The 20,465-nt window shown below is 41.0% G+C and overlaps 1 protein-coding gene across 1 annotated transcript; it reads right to left on the bottom strand.

Moving 5' to 3' along the window:
- Nucleotides 1-5: 5 nt before the first annotated feature.
- LOC102777024 (F-BAR and double SH3 domains protein 1-like) lies at nucleotides 6-19,711 on the bottom strand. The gene is made up of 21 exons (XM_087845987.1): nucleotides 19,132-19,711; nucleotides 18,050-18,147; nucleotides 17,919-17,964; nucleotides 15,858-15,931; nucleotides 14,419-14,563; nucleotides 13,558-13,694; nucleotides 13,095-13,158; nucleotides 11,970-12,098; nucleotides 11,546-11,668; nucleotides 9,599-9,694; nucleotides 8,341-8,457; nucleotides 8,119-8,223; nucleotides 6,784-6,939; nucleotides 5,949-6,074; nucleotides 4,642-4,725; nucleotides 4,428-4,572; nucleotides 4,063-4,163; nucleotides 3,659-3,775; nucleotides 3,426-3,582; nucleotides 3,294-3,349; nucleotides 6-1,439 (listed from the first exon to the last, which is right to left on the bottom strand). The coding sequence occupies exons 1-21, from the start codon at nucleotides 19,150-19,152 to the stop codon at nucleotides 1,389-1,391; spliced, it is 2,148 nt and encodes a 715-aa protein (XP_087702113.1). The 5' UTR covers nucleotides 19,153-19,711; the 3' UTR covers nucleotides 6-1,388.
- Nucleotides 19,712-20,465: the final 754 nt, after the last annotated feature.

The raw sequence follows: 20,465 nt of genomic DNA, 5'->3' as shown, positions 1-20,465 counted from the left end.
TGATTCAGGTGGTAATGACTTGCATAAATAACCGAACAAACTCCAAATGTAATAACTTAATTTATTCCACAACAATGACTTACAGTACAAAAACGATTATATAGAAGAGGATATTTCAAAAATCCAAAAGCAAATTGTTTAATTATGACACTAGCCTTGTTATTATAATATCATAATATAAGGGTAAACAAGTAGATCTTATGTTAGCCTTCATGCTAACTAGCTTAACTGTTGCCGTTTAGAATAGCATGTATGCTAGCTAATGTTAGACTTCGTGAAAATAAAACAAATACCTAATGTTACATCTGAACTGTGTTTGTTAGTGATTGCTACACTAAAACTTAAGAGGTCCAAGTTTAACACATGGTTGTGTAGTCATGTGTGTAGTCAAGGGTTGCATTTTGGAAGGGTTGCATAGCTGCAGAGCCACCTTTAGCAACAACAACTTTCTGTATTTCTTTATGAATCACACATTGTGCAGGAGTTTTAGCCGCTCTTCTTTACAGTGTTGCTTCGATTAGTTGGGGTTTGTGCACATTCGACTTTAATATTTAACATACTTACTGGGGTCTGAAGAGTGTAAGATGTAGCGCTCGGGTGTTTTTGCAATTCTCTGACAATTGCAAAGTCTGAACTTGGAGTGAGTTTGCACACCTCCATGCTCCCGACCAGCAAACTGCCAAAACCTCTTCTTTATATTAATCAAGTGCATTTGATTATCAACAGTTGGCTGTCCTGTAACTTGTTAATTCCTATTAAAAAAGTAGTGATATATAAGCTTTCACAGAAGTGTATGGAGTGCTGTGAAAACTTTCTTTTTCACACGACTGCAATCAATTAAGGTTGTTTTTACAATGCTGCTTTAAAAAGATACTTTTTGTAAAGGTTTCATGTCAAGTATTACATTCTTTACATATAAATGACTTTGCTTCTTTGCTCATATAGCTGCCCAAACAAGGTGGGGACATATAAGCCTGACTGTTGATCTAGCTGTAGCTTTAGTAATACTCATATAGGAATGTCTCATTTTGGATTCAGGACAGACTCACTGGACTATCTTGTGGTTCAAAGTCGTATTGCATGTGCAATTTCTTATTTTTACAAGTTGTATTAATAAAATTGGCATTTTGATATTCCTTGTAACAGTGCTTTGGCAGTCTTTAAAAGGTCAAGTACTAAAAAACAATGTTCTGGATGTAAGCTGCCATGTTTTCTTGATAACCTGTTGTTCCTGCAAAAGCGACGATGAACAGAGCGGTGATACACACACAAATTGCAACTACTGTACTTGTGTGACGCCTCACATGACCAAGAAAACCACCTGACGATACATAAATGGCACAAATCAGCAATGTTTTGGCTGTAAGACAGCTATGACTGCAGTCTTCTCAAGCCTGAGATGAAGTCTTCTGTGTTGGAGGTGGAGGAGGTGCTCGACACTGAAACAATACAGAGAGAAAATAAACCTGGGTTTTAATAAGCACTGATTTGTGTGAGCTCAAAGATATTCAAATCTTCTGTCAGCTAGTCCCTTTAGGAGCCGACACAGCAGATCATCTGTCTCCGTGTCACCCTGTACCGAGCATCCTCTCCTGTCACACCAGCCCTCTCCTCCGTTACTACATCTATGAATCCTCTCTGCATGTGTCTAAACCATCTCAGCCTTTCCTCACTAACTTTGTCTCCAAAATTATCCACCTGATCTGTCCCTCTCATCACAAGCATCACATCTACGGTGCTGTTTCTCTGCATGAAGCCCTACTGCTGCTCCCGATCGCCACCTCTGTACCTTCAACAGCTACCTGCACATCATCCTTGTTGAAATCAGTACCAGAACACTTCTTCTCCATTCCTCACGCATCCTTTCCAGGACTTCATAGCTGCCCTCACTTCCTCCTTACTAATCCTCTACACTTCCTTTACTTTACTTTACTCATTTCCTACATTCATGAACTCCTCACAGTACTCCTTCCCTGTCTTGAACACATTTTCTTCAGGTCCTTTTATTTAGGGGTGGGTTTAGATTATCGATTTATCGATTAAAATCGATTCTAGCTTGGATAACGTGATATTGATCCATTAAAATCCTGAATTGATGTATTTTGCCCGAAACGCCAGAATCTCAGGTTAAACCTCACAAAATTTCAACAACCACCAAACAGCTAAAACAGTAAATGAGAGCAGAAACACGGATTCTGCACAGAGACGTAAACACAAAGCTCGGACTCGCCGACGCATCGGAATCAGTGAGATGTCGCCTTTCTCACCCGAGGGCACGGACACGGTCGGGGCTGAAAGCCGACAGCTCGCTGATCCTGATGTTTCGGCGGGAACGCACTTTGTGTTTACGCCCTTTTTGCACTCGATTCTGAAGCTGTTAGTTTGATGTCTCTCCAAACAATATTGACTGAACCAGCAGCAAAAGAAGATCCAAACTACGCTTCACATAAACATCGTCATGAACTCACTCTGACTTTTACTGTTTTGCTTCCACCACAATAAAATCACACTACATGCACAGCTCTCTCTCTCTCTCTCTCTCTGTATACTTCAGGAACAGTTTCCCATCTAAAAATCTGTTTTCTGCATTATTCGCTTGCTTGTTTTCACTTTTACTTACTTCCAAAAAGAAAACCTAATTTCTGCTGTTCAATACTGAACAAATTTAAACTTTTTAAAATTATGCAAAATTGCAAAACTCTCAGCTGTGTCTCTAATCAAACCTCTGTAACTTTGCTCTGCTTCACTTCAGCAGCATCAGGTAATGTTCACATGTTGATTAATGCTTTTCTTTCGTTTTTGATTGACTGCAGAATATTTTTATAAAATCCAGGCCAGGAAAACCACCTTTATGTTTTTCTGTTTTATCCTCAGCTACTTTGACACAAAGGCCTCTGCTGTGATGCTCACACCTTTGATAAAGTCTGGCAAGTGTCAGCTTCCTTTTTATAGATATAAAAATATGGAAATGTACTGATGCATGATCTGAATTATAATATTTCTGACTGTCAGAGGCAAAATTTCCCCGATTCAAATCGAATCGATTCTAGAAATCAGTGACGATACCCAGCCCTACTTTTACTCTTGTTTGTGTCCAGTCTTATATACAGTTCACTTTAAGCCTTTTCTTTGCCACCTCTCTCTGCTGTACATGAACTTCTATCTTATCTTTCTTCATCTCCATGCTTATTATTATAATCCCTATAATCCTCTTCAAATATTCAAAAAAATATGTGCTCAATTTTGAGGTAGGCTTTTATTTTCTAAAAGATACGTGTAGGTGTTGCACCTACTGGTCTCAGTGGAGTGCTGGAGTGCTCAGCAGAGCTGTGGCTGCTGGTTCCGGTCTCTGGTGGTGCAACAGACACAGAGTGAAACACCTCAAATGACACATTTTAGATAGAAAACAGAGAAATAGACTCTACCCAGTCTGTTGCCTGCCAGCTTCGATCCCTCTGTTAGAGCAGCCTGCTGTTTGTCCTCCATGCTTGGAGAAGCAGCGCTCAGTTCTGAATTACAGCTAGGAGCTGAGGCTGTGGGGATGGGAGGGGAGAAAGGGGGCATGGTTGGGGTTGGAAGAGGCTGGAGAGGAAAACAAACATCAGAAAAACTGATTTTTGAATTTCAGAAGATTCTGATTACCAGGATGTAGTCTCACCTCCATCTCCCCTTTTTCTTCCTCATCCTCCTCTTCATTGTGAACAAGCTCTACCATCAGCGATGGGAAGACGCCGACGTGTCCGTTCAGCTCTCCCTCCCAAAAACCATCGTCGACCTGTAAAAAGACTCACTTAGATTTGCAGTCTTCATCCTGAGTGACTGAAGTGAAGTAAAAGCTGGTGGTTGTTAGGGTTTCCCTCCCTTCCTCCGCAGCTTTGAAAGAGCTAAATTGTTATGAGGTGTTTTTACTGTAAATCGCTAAATAAGCCACACCCTCTATCCATTCATGTAGAGCAGTCATGTTTGTAGGACAAAAAAACAAACATTCTTAAAAAAAGTATTGCTGTTGGTGCATGATGGGCTCTACGTTGTTTCCTACAAGTCCAACGGCAGAACACACACCTCTCCACGTGGACGGCGTAGCAGGTGTATTAGCGCCCCCTCTTGGAAGGAAAGCTCCTCTGCACTCTGAGCCTGGTAGGAGTACAGAGCCCTGGCTACACCTGAGACACATCAGAGCACATGGTACAAACTCATATTATGGAAATTGGAAAAAAATACATCTTAGATTCATCTTCTTAATTTATCTTAGTTTTTCAGTTATTTCTTATGACTTTCAGTGACTGAATGAAAATAGACTTGATCCAAGTTTTAGGAAGGATTTGTAGGGCCTGGGTCAATATTTCCCCTCTGAGGTAGCACTTATTTATACAAAGTGCACAGTAAGTAATGTGACGTCAAGTGCAAGTGCAAACATGGCCACAGACCTCTACTCCCTGGCGTCTCTTTAGTCACAGTGGATGAGGTGGAGCTGAATGAGCTGTCCAGCGGAGTGCTGCCCTCTGCTGGCAGACACAGGAGCTGCACATACCGCTCAGGAACGTAGCCCACCTGACCACACGAGTTACACACCTGCACAGAGAACATCAGAGTAACCTTTCCAATAAAGCACATTATACTGCATCACATCAGTATTGTTACCTTCAGCCAGTCCTCCATATCTCCATCCTCGATTACTTGAAGCTCCTCCCCTTCCATGATAGACAGCTCATCTGATTGGCTAGCCTAAAAGAGATAATTTTCCATTATTTAACTGTAAGCCTGTTAATGCAGGTTATTTTATAATGGTCTTATGCACATGTAAAAAACATCAGTTCAGTGCTATATGCAAAGACTGGTCCAGCTTTGAACAGCAGGACTCAGAGACATTCACTCAGTCGGTCCTTTTCTACATTAAGTTGTGTAGAGAATGTGACATCCGTGTTTTTGCAAACCGAAAACTTTGGATGATGAGTGAAGTACAGGCTCTGATCAGTTTTCTGTGAAGCGCTCCTCCAACCTAAGGAAGCAAGCAGCATCCCAGGGGGTGTGGTTAAAGCCTGCACGGACCAAATGGCAGAGATCCTCACTGGGATTTCAACCTCTTCCTGACTAATGTCTTTCCCACCGGTCTGAAGGGCTCCACCATCATTCCCATCCCTAACCGATCTACCCACCAATGCCATCGTCAAGTATGCCAGTGACACCACTGTGGTTGGGCTCATCTCTGATGGAGATGTGACAGCGTAAAGGGCGGAGGTGGAGAACTTGTCCCGCTGGTTCTCAGAAAATAACCTGAAGCTGAACGTCCTTCAGGAGGCACAGGCAGGTCCACCCTCCTCTCTTATAAATGGAGAATGGGTGGAATCTGTCTCCACCTTCAGGTTTCTGGGCACCCACATCTCAGCTGATCTCTGGATCAACACCAACACCCTGGTAAAGAAGGCCCTGCAGCGGCTGGACTTCCTCCATGTCCTAAAGAGGAATAACCTGGACCAGAACCTGCTGCTGTCCATCTACCGCTCCTCAGTGGAGAGCCTCCTCTCCTACTGCCTGGGTGATTCATACCCAGGGGCCACTACTGAGAACAGGAAGAAATCACTGGCTACCCTCTATGACCCATGGAGGCCATCACCAGATCCTCCTGACTTAAACTTGTTCATTTCACATCTCCAACATCTGGGTCCTCATTATGACCAAACTGTAACCTTTCATAGTAGTCTGCTGATATTCTCGGGCTCGAGGATGCTTTGGGGCAGCTGATGAAGGACCTTCTTGCTTTGATGCAACAGTGCTATCCACTGTACCACTATGGCACCAACAACAGCCTTGAGCATCTTGTAAACACCTTAACAGCTCTGCTTCAGACGTTGTACAGATCTTTTAGACTCACTGATTAATTGAATTTGCTAAAAAAAAAAGTTTTAAAAAGTGTGTGTGTGGGGGGGGGGGATGCTGATGATCACTACCTGATAGCTGTAAATCCCTCTGCAGGCTGCAGGGTAAACACACACTCCAGATGCTGACACTGGATCTGTGAAGATCTCTCCGTTATCATCGTAGTCCTCAAAGTCAGTCAGCTCGAACTCGTCCTCCTGCAAAACAAAGTGTTTAAGGGTGTCATCTCCACTCTGATCCCAAAAATATTTTTGAGCATCTGCAAGACACGCTGAGTGATAAAATCATCCAACAAGCACGCACTGAAGTTAATTCTGTATCTGAAATAGTCTTTAGCCTGTTTGTTCCCCTGTGTGTAACATCTGTTGTGTCTCTGTATGTGTGCAATTATGTTGTGGAGTCACACTTGTGTGTTTTTGTTGTAGACAAAAAGCGACTTCCTGTGTTGTGTTAGAGGCTGACGGATGATTTTAAGGTCAGGGCAAAGTTTAAGTTAAAGAAACGTATTTTGCTTTTCCTTACTTTCTGTCACATGTATAATATTTCAGTGGTGGATGCTTATATTAAAGTTATACAGTCTAATAAAGTTTCAAATAATGAGGTCAGGATGATATCCCTATGTTCTTCATCTCAGATACACCTCTGGTTGGTCTGCAGGTGATGGTCAGAGGCAAAGATTCTTGGGTAAAGAAAAGGGTCATAAACACACAAGTAAAACTTAAAGTGTAACACAGCCACATTTATACCATGTACTTTAAAAAAACACTAAAATGAAGTGGGGTCATTTTTGACCCCAGAGGACAAAAAGAGTATTGCGTTACGAGTGATAGAGGCCTCTAAAGAGGACATGCAAGCCACCATGTGATGAAAACGCAGCTCAATCTGTGTGTTTGTTTGTGTGCATACTGAAAAGTCTTCGGTAGACTTCCTCTGTTCGCTGAGATGTCGCTCTCTCTCCAACTCCTCTTCCACCTGGTTCATGGCAGCGTGAAGCCATTGTTCTGTTCCTGGCGTGCTCTCTGACAGCAGGGCCAGGCGAGCCTCGACCTTCGCCCTGTTCAGCTGAAAAACCAGGAAACTTAGTTAGACACACACAGACATGTGACTCTGGACCCGAGTCGCACGGATTCTGTGTAACTTATGGTCATAAGCTGAAACCAAGCTGATTTTGTGTGCCTCAGTTAAACTACCATGATCAACATCCAAATCTAAATCCTTCTGAGACAAATTCAGTTACACAGACACGACATCTTTCATATTTCAGCTATTATAATGTAGATTTCCAGATGCCGTTATTATATATTGCCAAACTCATTGACCCTAATATAACCCAGCGTCTGTGTTATTCACCTCTCTGTGCTCGTGAAGTTATGCCTGATTGGTATGGTATTGGTGATGTCACTGCTGATGTCACAGGGATAAACTCTCTGCTCAGATTCAGCTAATGATATAAAACTGATCAAAACTGATACAGCACCAGTTTTTATTTCACCAGTGCAACAGATTTTGTCCTTTGGAGCATTTTTAATCTGATACTTCGTGCTATCAACACAAGTGCAACACTAATTATCAGGTTATCAGTGTTTACGTAATGCACCCTTAAAATTTAAGGATGCAGTTAGAAATAAAAGCATGAGCTTCTGTGGTCACGTTTGTGCTTCGGTGTGTGTTTTTGGCCCTTTTGCCCGTGTCTGGTGGTCATTCAGCCTGCTTCAGTACACCCAGGAAGAGTCCACAGTATTTTGATGCTGATGGACAGTTTCTAGCTGTCCAGGACAGCATGCCTGCAAGTTCATCAGAAGTTGCCAGAAGCCAAGGACCAGATGCTGTCAACTACCCCAGAACAATTTCTTGTGAGGGAACAAGACTTCAAAAAAGCCAAAGGATCAGCAGTATGGAAAATAGTCCTGGTAGTAGCTGCTGGTGTGTATAGTGGTATTGCTGAGCACGGCCTACTACCTGTGTGTCTGAAGAGGAGGCAGGATCTACTATCAGGCTCAGAAGGAGGGTTATGCTTAAAAAAAGGAAAAGTTTTGTAGTAACTCCCACAAAAAAAATGTGAACCACATTTGGTTCACTATTGAACACTGTCCGGTGCGCATACTTCCCCCTGGTCAATTTCTGTGTCAGTGGAACAGAAAGTTGGGAGCAGAATGACGTAGAAACAGAAAACTTACTGACTATACTGGTGAATGTTGGATTTTGAACTTATAGGCTGGAGACACTTTCAAAAACAAGTACCTTGGCTTTCCTGACGCTCTCCTGAACCTCTGCTATCTTCTGCTCCACACTGAGCGCCGTCTCCCCGGATAGGAGCTTCAGTCGGCTCTCTAACATCTGTAGAGCCTGATGAAACAAAGCAGATCTTAAAGTAGTAAAGTAATGCAAAAATATACATTATACAGGAAACCAGGAAGGAGCCACTGCATCACAATGGTCACGGTTCTTCCTCTAGTTTCTCACCCTCTCTCCGTGGGCAATGATCTTGTGGTCTTTAGCCACCTTGGCAGTCCATTTCTTAGCCTCCTTCACCAGGCAGCCCTCTTCTTCTGAACCACAAACTTCCTGCAGAACTGACACCTATGCAGAGGAGTACCAGGGACCACAATGTGAATTTACACAGATACTTTTTCAAGTCTTTTTCATTTGAGTCTTTCTTAGTTTAGAGTATAGTCCTGGTTTATTACATTTCAGTGAAAAAAACTAAAAGCTTAAGAGCTTTAGTTTGTAGTTCATTTTAAGATATAGACTTTTTATGAATGATAAAATAATGTTTTTAAATACAAAATTCAGTGTTTGGCAGTACAGAAAACTTTTGGAATGACCAAGAACTAACATGGAGTTTGAATTTAAAAAAGTAAATGATCTGTTGTAAAATCCTTGCCAAATAAAGCTTGTGGATCATCAAGAATGAGATTTCTAGATTGGGTTAATGTCCCCATGTTACTGTTAAAGACAGAAACAGAGGAGAGGGAGAAGGAATGTTTGCAGGGGGTGAGAGAGAAAGAAAGGCAGGAGCAGTGTTGGTCAAGTTACTTGAAAAAAGTAATCAGTAACTAATTACTGATTACTTCCCCCCAAAAATAATCCTGTTACTTATTTTCAAAAGTAATTAATTACTTAGTTACTTTTTAAAAACACGATTTACAACCTGAATAGGTGATAAAGTGATAGATCTTTCAGCCCAATTCTACTTTTTCTGCATAATCATCATACAAAATGTAATCAAATGGAAAAGTCTCTTTTTAAAACTTGTTTTATTAGTTTTAATCTTTTAAAAAATTTAATTAAATGCAACATTCTCTGACTGGAAGAAATTTTTTTAACATTTAAACCTATTTTCTGCAAATTCCAGCACATAAAATAAAATATTTTTTGTGTTTACACTCACTCTTTCAAATAGATGCAAGTAAAACACAGCAGAAAATATATACATATATGTATATATACATATATATTATATATGTATATATGTGTATGTATGTATCCGTATGTTTGCAGGTGTATGTGTAACTTGTACATATCTTTATTGTGTAAATCTATTCTATTCTATTCTAAATTTTTTGCCAATGTTTAAGTCAAACATTTTCTCTCATTGTATTAAACTGAGGCAAATATGCAAAATATCTCAATATGGAGCTCATCACTAAATCTCTACTACAATTTGTGGACTGTCACTGTGACACTTGGACTACAGTCAGTATGTCGTCCTTAGACACACCTTGTCACGCAGAGCAGGTTGGAAGGTAAATTCAGGGGTTTTGCTGAAAGATACTGAATCTTGGAGAAACTGCTGAACATTTCTCTCTCTGGTCACCTGCAACACAAAAACTAATTAAACAAAAGCAGTTTACACCATCCTCAAAGAAACAAATAACTCTCATTAACAGCAGCGCTGCAAATTCTGCTGAATTTTTCACAAATGCTAGAAAAGCATGAACAAAAATACAATGTTCTCACTTCTACTGACTTTGGATGAACACCTGAAAGTCAAATGTACTCAAAATGTCCAGGGAATAACTCTGAACTGGCAAGAGAGTACAGTCTAAGGGGAACATCTCGAGATGTATTCAGTTTCTCCCGGTCTAGAGTTTACTATCTGCAGTGACAGATTTGATTTGGTTCCAAACAACATCTACACAAAGTCCACACATGAAACTGTTTATGCCATTTCTATACATCTACATGTAGATGATGCTTCTCACATCATGTGTGCTGGATGGTGAACTTATTTGTACAAGCAGCTGGATGTTCAAAGAGCATTGTTTCTAAATGTGGTTATCACCGTTTCCTCATAGTGAGCTGGGTCTTACTATGAATCTGTCACCATGCATTATTTATTCAGGCTAATCAGATTACAGTTTATTTTACTAAGTTCTTATTCATTCTCATTATTTACTTACAAAAATAAAAATATAAATCCTCACACAAGCTAACAACTTCATGAGAACTCTATTTTAAGAAGACATGTTTAACATGAAGATCCAACACTGTCACAATTTACAATATAGACAAATGTGAAATGGGAATAGGGCTGCCACAAACGATTATTTTGATAGTCGACTAGTCACCGATTATTTTTGCGATTAGTCGACTAATCAGATCATGCATCCATTGTTGCACCAGCAGCATCTGCTCTTATATAACTATCATTAGCTTACAGCTTTAAGTGTTTAAGGTATGTGCTAACTAAAAATAAAGACAAGATGACAGTTTATTAAATTTTAATGAAATTTGCAGATTGTTTCGGTGATGTTTAATAAACTCCTTGCTATCTAAAATATAACAGGACACCGGAGTATATTCTGGAGCATCTCACACTTCTGATAATCAGCTGTCTGCTTGAGGTTTATTCAGCTGTGCAAAAACTATAACTTTAATCTCAGCCAAACCGATTTACTCAGGAACAAATAAAATACTAAAAAAAAGCCAAACAATAACATTTTGAAGTTATCTTAGTGACTTATATATCATGTTTAACCTGAGTAGCGAAAGACAGCGGTGGGTTTGAAAACGATTTGCCGGGAGTCCGGTGTTCTCACGGCTCTAGTTAGCCTTGCCCCCGGCTAGCTATCGAGCTAGTGGGTAACAGACGTCTCCGAAAACGTCAGAGCACTTTCAAAAATATGTGGTGTTTTGATAAACTGAGCAGATATTTGAGGTTTACACAGCTACATTCTCGCCTGAAAATATGTTAAACGTTTATTTTGTGACCCAGAAAGAATAATAAGAGTAATATTAAAACTAACTAGCTGCCGCCATTGTTGGAAACTGAGCTGGGCTGCGCTATGAATTCTGGGACACAGCTTCTTCTTCTTCTTCGGTGTTTAACGGCAGCTGGCATCCTTGTACATGCAGTGCTGCCATCTTCTGTTTCAGTCCGTTATTACACTCTTAAATCCTACTACTTATTCTTGCGTCTTTTGTGATCTTACAAAGCTTCAAACGACGCGTCGACTATTAAATCAGTCGTCGACGATTTTGATAGTGGACGCAATCGTGGCAGCCCTACATGGGACTAATCACAGATTGAACCAATCATTTGCAGTCTGATGCCCTGTGATGACCAATGAGCATAGGTGTCAATATACATCCAGAATATAAAATATACAAAGCATGACAAAGCATCTCATCTCTCTTTTTTGTAGTTCATATATACAACACCAACCTTTGCAACACTGTCCCACACTCCGCTGTACTGTTTGTGTGTATGAAGACAGCAGTCCATCTCAGTCCCACACAGCAGGGTGAAATGGCATCTCAAATCCTCATAAATATCACCATCCATTTGCTGAGGAGGTCAGACACTAAAGGTCAGTTTTCAAACATTTTCTACTGAGTCCCTGCTGAAGACTAATCACCTATGTTATGTGTGTTTTCTGTAACTGTGTTCTCATTAAATACAGTACAGGCAGCAGGCTAAACGCTACACGGCAAAACAGTCATTCAAACACTTGTGGTGACACTAGTTCCTTAAAAAAGTAGCCATGAAGCTTTTTGTGAAAGGACATTTTGATCCATTCCATCTGTAAAAACGTCAATATCGAGGAAATAAATGTAGCACAGTGACTGTGTTAGTGTATGTGGATTACCTCCATAATAAATGGTAAGTCGTTTGTGTAGTAGTGCTGCCGATGCGCTCTGACTGCTGCTAATGTCAGCAGATACTCATTACGAACTTCAGTCAAGCGGTCATCACACTCTTTGAGTCTGGCAGTGAGCTGCAAACATGTAAGTGAGCACAAACACAATGTCACACAAACAGGCAACATTTATACAAGTCTATAATTCAGCAGTGTGTGCTGTGTAATAACCTTTTCATTACACTTCACAAAAACACAGCCTGCATCCCAGGAGGTCAACCACCACCTTGCTCAGGACCCCAGTGCCTGTCCCTGTGGGGGACGGCCCACAAGGTGGTGGAACCAAACTGACGGCTAAGCCTGACAGCTTCTTGTTGAAGTGCTGTAGCTCATTTGGGGTTTTGTTTTAATCTCTTATTGTGGCCCCGCCCCTGGGACCACTTTGCTTTGGGAGACCCTACCAATGACCTCAAAAGGAGTCTCGGAAAAATAGGAGTCATCTGATTATGATGCCTCCTGGGATCATTCTTTAGGGTGTTTTGTTGTTGTTGTTTATATCCTAATGCAGAGGTGGCAAAAGTGCAGACATTGTGTACTTAAGGTGAAATACAGATAATAAGTGTTAAAAAAAAGTTGGACTACTGATTCTTTTCTGTACTCAAGTAAAAAGTGAGAAAGTACAGACTCAGATTAAGATCTTTGAAGGAGTTGTTTTTGTGCAAACGTAACTGAACCTTATATTAATGTAATAATAAAATAATATTATCAGATAAAAATACAAACTTTATTCTAGTCTCAATTTTAATTCTAATACATGTACTCAGCTTGAGTATTTGGAGGAAAGGAAACCAGAACTCATGAGAGGTTAAACATTTAGTCTGATCTGGAAGCAAATGGACATACTGGGAGAGGAAACCCAGAACACCCAGCTTAGCCTGCTGCTACTATGACCCAACATTGGTTAACAGGAAGAAAATGGATGGATAGAGTGATAATATAATTTTGTTTGCATTAAAGGAGAGGGAACCTAGAGAGATTATCCTGGGACAACTCATAATCACAGGGGAGAAACCACTTTACACCAGGACACAGGTCAGCATAGAAATAAGATTTCAGCCGCTCATTCATCCATACCTTAGTGGTCGTTTTATGGAGTCCTGTTTTAAAGTGAAAAATTCCATGTTCACTTTTTCTAGCTCTGGAAGAGAAAGTGAAATCGTATTTATGTCATTCAAGACAAGAGAAAACTACAGCACTTAACATATTGCTTCATATTTATTTTAATGCTCTATATACATGTAGTGGTTAAAATAGAAGTTGTTCAATCTGCAAGCTGAGCTCTTATTGGCTGAACTCCCATCGGCAGTAGTAACTTTTTTACTGTTTTATTAAAGAAGTCGTGACAATAATATTAGTAATAGTTTAAGAGTACAAGTGTAGAGTAAAATATATAGAAGTGACAAACATTGTTCCAAAATGTATTTAATACAACCTTAAAAATCAGACTTTTAGTTACTTTTAAAATATTTTAAAACAAAATGAAATGCTGGTCAAAAGTCTCAGCAGAAGATTCAAACCTCCGTATTGAAACACAGACCTGGCCTGTGCATCTGCAGTTTTCTCACGTGCAATACTGGCAATGTGACTGAAGTCGTGGTAGCACTTCTTGACCCTTTGAAGTTCCCGTAGAGCATCCACCACTTCAGCCTGCACCCTCTGCAGCCGTTCCAGGCCCTAACGCACATATGCACACAACCCAAAGGCATCAGATTGCACTTGCATAAATTTCATACATTTTTTAAGCTAAATTAAGGGTGAGAAGTTCGGCCATCCGGGAGGGGCTCAGAGTAGAGCCGCTGCTGCTCCACATCGAAAGGAGCCAGCTGAGGTGGTTCAGGTATCTGACAAGGATGCCCCCTGGCCACCTCCTGGGTGAGGTGTTCCGGGCATGTCCCACCGGGAGGAGGCCCCGGGGCAGACCCAGGAGACGCTGGAGAGATTATATCTGGCCTGGGAACGCCTTGGTGTTCCCCCGGATAAGCTGGAGGAGGTGGCTGGGGAGAGGGAGGTCTGGGCCTCTCTGCTTAGGCTGCTGCCCCCGCGACCCGGCCTCGGATAAAGCGGATGAAGATGGATGGATGGATAAATTAAACTGAATTCTATTTATATAGTGCCAAATCACAACAACAGTTGAATTGAGGCACTTTATATTGTAAGGTACAGACCCTAGAGTAACTGAGAGAAAGCCCATCAATTAAACAGCCCGGTTTAAACAAGCGCTTTGACAATATTGGGAAGGAAAACCCTTTAAACAGGAAAACGCCTCCTTCAGAACCAGGATCAGGGAGAGGCAGCCATCTGCCACAACCGTTTGGGGATGAGGGGAGGAAGGCAGGAAAAAAATGTTTCATTATTTGAGTGATGTTTAGAAATGTTTCATCTGTGTGTACTGTCTCACTCTCTTAGCCCGGACATCCTTTGCATTGCGGAGACTTTTGGAGACTTGCCCACTGAGTCGACGGTATTCTTCTGCAGCGAAAAGTCTCGATGCCGCAGTCTGAGCTGTAGCATCAACCACAGATCGCCACACGCTGAACACACTCCTGAAAGCACACAAACTGCATTCATATCACCACCAACAGACACCTTCCACCATGTCAGATACTATTAACACACACAGGGTGGCCTTTTGTAGCAATGCTTAGTCTCACCAATCACTGCATTATTAGACAGAGAGATGTGCGACACCCATTCATTCACACACTGTTGTGTCCTTTAATCTTAAAGCCTTTTAGACTCCTCACATCCACAGATCACCAGTTAATTAACCATGCATGTTTTGGGAGATAGCCAAAGTACCCAGAGGAGAGCCACACCAAAGGGTTTGCAAACCTTATTACAGACACATGGATAGATAAAGTTGAGTATCATCTGCACATCAGTGTAAATGTATGCTATGTCTTCTAATGTTACTGCGTAAGCGAAGCATGTATAATGTAAACAGAACCCTGTGGAACCTCACTATGTTAAGACGACTCTCTATTTACATCAACAAATTAGAGTCTCTTAGACAGATATGATTCCAAACATTGCAGCTAAAGCGTAAACCACTGAGATGAGTCCACAAGAACATCATTTGTAGCCTTCAAAGCTGTTTCTGTGCTGTGATGAGCTCTGAAACCTGATGCACATTAAAAGAGATCATATTTAAGATCGAGCATTAATTAATAGTAGGACTTGGGAATATGGTCTAAAAGACTGAAGTTAACTCAGATCAGCTGCAGTCAACATATATTTCAATAGTATTGAAAGTAGTTGAAGAGAAACCTTCAGTCAATAATGAATCAGTAATCAATAGTAAGGCGGTCTAGCTGTTTTATAAAGCAACAAACTCTTTTTTCAGGCTAAACGATGCTCTTCTAAATTAGTCATAAGCCATTTATTATCTGCTATAAGGTGCATGTTTGAGAGGTTTATTCTAGAGAGAGACAAGTTATTTCAACATCAGCACATTGCTGATCTAAAAGTATTTTATTTCCTTTGGTAATAACTTTTGTTCACATATTAATAATATTACATATAATATTATTCTGCTTTATGTACATTAAGTAATTGAATGCAGTTCCTCAAATGGGCAACAAGTCAAATGTGATATATATATATCAAGAGATTACGACAACAAAATATTTCCACATTACCACTGCTGTCCAATTACTGTTTTTTCACAAACTACAAAAAAGTTCCTGCAGAATCATCCGTTTTTCTTAACACGTCTGTTTTGCTGATGTAACTTCCAAACAGCAAAAAGAGCCAATCGAGTGTTTGGTTTTTCAAAGTAAAATCAACAATCAATAACAGCTGCTAAGAAGATTGCATGCTGTAAAGTTGTGTAGTTACCCAGAAGTGATCACATCTGTGTTTCCTCTCTGCCAGTCTCTCTTTTGGTACTGGACAGCTAACCTTTGAAGAGCCTGAAAAAACACAAGAAAAAGTGCATCCTCTATAGCATAGGTGTCAAACTCTGGCCCGCGGACCAAATTTGGCCCACAGCCTAATTACATTTGGCCCGCGAAGCCATACCAAATTACTATTAGAGCTGGCCTACTGGTATTATACAGCTAATATATATATTGTTTAGTATTAAGCTTTGCTTGTTCCATATTCAGTTTTTCAGCAAAACGTGTTTGAGTCCATAAGAAAAGATTCATTCTTAAATCTGGAGGAATAAATATATTTCAATAAATATTAACGTTAGCCCGCGACTTTGTTCCAGTTTTGAATTTTGGCCCACTGTGTATTTGAGTTTGACACCCCTGCTCTATAACACACAAAGGAACTTTCCTTACACAGGGATGTAATAAATGTAATAAAATGTGTCAATTGAGTTGTTTGTTTTGGTAACTTGTTAAATGGACTGGCACTTATATAGTACTCCTCCTAAGAGCCTCCTTCACACATACAGTCACACAGCCTTTAAACACCATCATACACACTCACAGCCCAATGGATGCATAAGGGGAATTACAGGCTCAGGCTCTTACACAGGGACATTTCAGCCCTGTAGGAAGTAGCTGTGATCAAACCACCGAGTATTATTACATGACCCACTGGACCCTCTGGAGATGGAGCTTACCTTCTTACATTAGGGTTTTTGTAGCAAGACAAACATAAACTAAGGAGCTGGCGCTCCTAATTTTGCTGTTGTAGCCCCCTGAGATTTGCTACATATTCCCTTTGGCTCTTTCCAGCTCAGTTTGCTTTTTACAGCTATAAATGTTGTAATATGATCAACAGTTGTCAGTGTTAATGATTTAATAGTATTTCAGCAAAGGTAGGAGAATGCTACCTTGTTGTCCTCTAACCAGGCACACATGTATGCATACAGACACACATCCACTCACATACTTTTCAGATGTTCTACGTGAAACATTCTACACCACGGTGTGAAAACACATAAAGCTCTGAGCTGAAACCAAGGAGATTTGCAACATTAAGTGAGAGAAACAGTGACTTTGTCCTCAGCAGAGACACTCCACAGCAAACCTACTTCTGTGGTTTGTACCTGACTGAGACTAGGTTAGAAGTCAACCTTCAGACTGCTGAACATAGACCGTCACCTTTCCAGCTTGGTGTCAAAAAATCCTCCCCATTTAGGTACAAGGCCATACATGGGGTAAAAGATGCACGCCTGAGCCTTTCAGACTCTGTGACAAAATATGGTGGCTTGCTAGCATTAATCTAAACACTGCAGGCACCTTAACTTTAAACTGCAGCTCAAAACTGCAGCTCAAATCTTCTGAAACTTCTGTAACATCCTTTGAAACTGTGCATAGTATGCAGCTAAAATGCAACCTAACCCTCCCTGCACCTAAGTGGTTTGCTGACTAGCTGATGTGCAGCAGAAGCAAAGTAATAACACTTTTCGGCCAAGGTAAACTAGACTCACACAACTACCTCTTTGCCAACACCGTGGCATCAAAAGCCAGAACAGCAGCAACAAATGTAGCACCTTTATACCTTCACTTCAACACCTTCAGCCCGAGGTAGAAACCACTTTTTCTCACTCCACTTAAAAAATAACAGAGTTAACCAAATAACCCCGTCCACCCTTACCAGTGTTAGTTACTCTCACCAGGTAGGTTTAAAATGTCATTAATTTACATTTTATATTTATTTCCAGGATATCAAATGTCCTAAAAATATTATTATTTTATTACTTTTAGAACTAATCAATGCAAACAGTAGAAAAAAAACATTAGACAAAAGCCTAATAAAATTGTGTGAGGACACACACACACATACACAAACCCTGTGTGTGTGCAGACGTCACACAAGTCAAAACCCAATCCAGCACTCAGGTACTAATGTGGGTCTCAAATCAATATATTTTGAGCATTTCCAGTAAACAATGAAAAGTAACAGCAGCAGACAGGACTAGAATAGATCCTGTTTACTCACCTGACCGTATTCTTTCTCTATAGCCGCGCGATGCTTACTGAAGGACCTTTGGGAGCAAACAGAAAACAACACATGACACATAGAACATGTGTAACGTAACACCTGCTCATGAGACAGACAGTGTGTCATACCTGATCTCCTCCAGCAGTTCGGTGTCCAGATGCTGTTTGGTCTGCAGCTTGTTGAGCTGCTCTGAGAACACCACTTTCATCTGCTGGCTCTCCTTTACCTGTTCACACACGGGGCAGCTGTGCAGTAAGTCTCACTGATAAAAGATGATATTGGTGGGCTTTGTTTCGCCGGACGTTTTTCAGATTATAACTTCATTGCTGACTATGGTGGCTCCCACTAATGGACACCCAGTAATGTTTGGCCTGACTTGGAACTGGGAGAGCTTCATAATAAAAAACAACCTCCTTGACCAAAGCCTAATGACTAAAACAACATTCACTAGTCGACATTAGTTGCTGGTTTATGCCACGTTATGCTGTGACAACAAAAAGTGCACAACAACATTTTACAGATTCCTAAAATTATATTTAATATAGTATATACAATAATTACAATTACAATAATTTTACATAATATAGTTATTGTGACCTAAAATGACAGCCAGGTGCAGGGTACAAGGCTATTTTATAGGTCAAACAATGCTAACCTGTGACACAAATACAGCAGTCTGGTGTATGGTTTAGATAATTAAACCTTATTAAACAGTGTTATGTAATTTTCTGTTGTTGTTATCTCTGTAATGTATCATTCTATTGCTGTAGAAGAGAAAAACCCCACAGAAAGGTACAGCACCTTCTAGCTGAAGACAACAAACATTGGAAAGCTTCATTTACATTTCCAATTACTGTAACTAGTCCCAAACTTAGCTTTGAGCAGGTCATGCACATTACTGCCTATTAACGCGTTTAGCTAGCTTATTCATCAGTCGAGCATTCAGCTTAGTTGTTGTGGCTGTTAACACTTGTATCGAGAGCCAACACCTCAGCTGATACAAACCCAGTAACCTCCCAGTTTGTTTCATTTCTTTAGCTTTTGGGTTGCAGGGAAAACAAAAGCGGACAAAACATTCAATGAGGCCAAACATGGCACAGTGAATGATGTCATAAAATAATTATTTTCAGAAAAAGTGAACACCAACCAGGAGTCAGTGTAGTGCAGTGTGAATATTTTACTCATTCACATCAGATTCTTGGTATCTTACCTTTCTCGGTGGTGGCTGCATGTTTGGATGTAGCTGGCAGCTGTTCTCTCCGTTATGGCGTTAGTTTGTTGCACTTCTTGTGCGCCGTTACTTCCTTTATAGTTTCACTAATGCACATGTGCAACTCTCTCTCTCTCTCCTTCGCGCGCTCTCCCACGCGCTCTCTCTCAGATTGCTGTTTGGCTTGAAATCCTCTAGAGGGCAGCAGAGTAACACTGGTTTGAAGAGTCCATGTTATTACTAATAATTCTTCTGTATCACCAAAGGAAAGCTGTTGAAAAATAGTAACCAACTAATAATAGTGTCTGTAACGAGGTCTGGGATTTTGTGTCCCATTGCTATGCACATTCAAAAGCTTCCATCAAAACAGCTTCTCTGGAGCCTGCTTGGTCAGGGAGGATGAAATCAGTTTTTCTGTGTTATGCACACAGCATGGTGAGCACTGAGTATTGTGCTACAACAGATGTAAAAATGCTGAACAAAAAATGCGTCCCATACAACTAAACTGTATTCTCAGTTATGTTTACAAGAGTGTTCATTGTTCAACACACTGACTTACTCAGGCTACAGTAACTTTGCATCAGCACCTGTCTTGGTCTGCGGCGGGTGGCTGGAATTTCCATAAGGCTCCTGAACTTACCTGGGATCCGCCCCTGGGCAGGGCCAACTCCTCCAGCTCCTGCACACCTGGAGCCTATTGCAGGCAATCAAGCCAGAGGGATTTAAGCCACACTTTGATGTTCATTCACTGCCAGTTCGTCATCAACACATGTTGGTAACAGGCCTTATACTTCAAGTTCTTGCTGTGATCTATCTTGTTAACCAGACTCTCTTGTGCTGCAGTTGCTGTATTTACCTTGGCTCACGCTCCACCTCCGGACTCAGGATACCAAGCAATCATTTTGAAAATCTCTCTGTGCCTCACCTGCCTGCCCTCCTGCCATCACACTCCATCTGAAGCCCCGGATCTCAGGTCAGCCTTTCCACGCCACTCAGCCCTCCCTGGATTCTCATCACCCCCCTCTCAACACTCCATGTCCCCTACTGCCAGTAAGAATTGCTACTCTTACAACTTGCCACTTCAGAGCTGCCTCCACTACCTCCCTAACTCCACTATCTTCTCTCTTCAGTGTGACTGCTCCCTGCTCAGCTCCACTCAGCATCTCAGGCCTCATTCCCTCGCCCTAGCCACGTTTCCCAAGCCACGCCTCGTCAAACTCCACGTCTTATTGTTTTTTTTTCTTTGCTACGTTTTTTGCACTTAAGCCTAATAAATTGTTACATCATCTGCTGTCTCTGCTCTGGGTTTCTGCACCCGAGTCCTGTTCAGTACA

This window comes from Neolamprologus brichardi, chromosome 2 (genome assembly GCF_056152115.1).
Source record: "Neolamprologus brichardi isolate AB-2024 chromosome 2, ASM5615211v1, whole genome shotgun sequence".
Taxonomy (NCBI): Eukaryota; Metazoa; Chordata; class Actinopteri; order Cichliformes; family Cichlidae; genus Neolamprologus; species Neolamprologus brichardi.
Note: the sequence above shows the minus strand (reverse complement) of the source record. Positions and strands in the feature narration are given on the sequence as shown.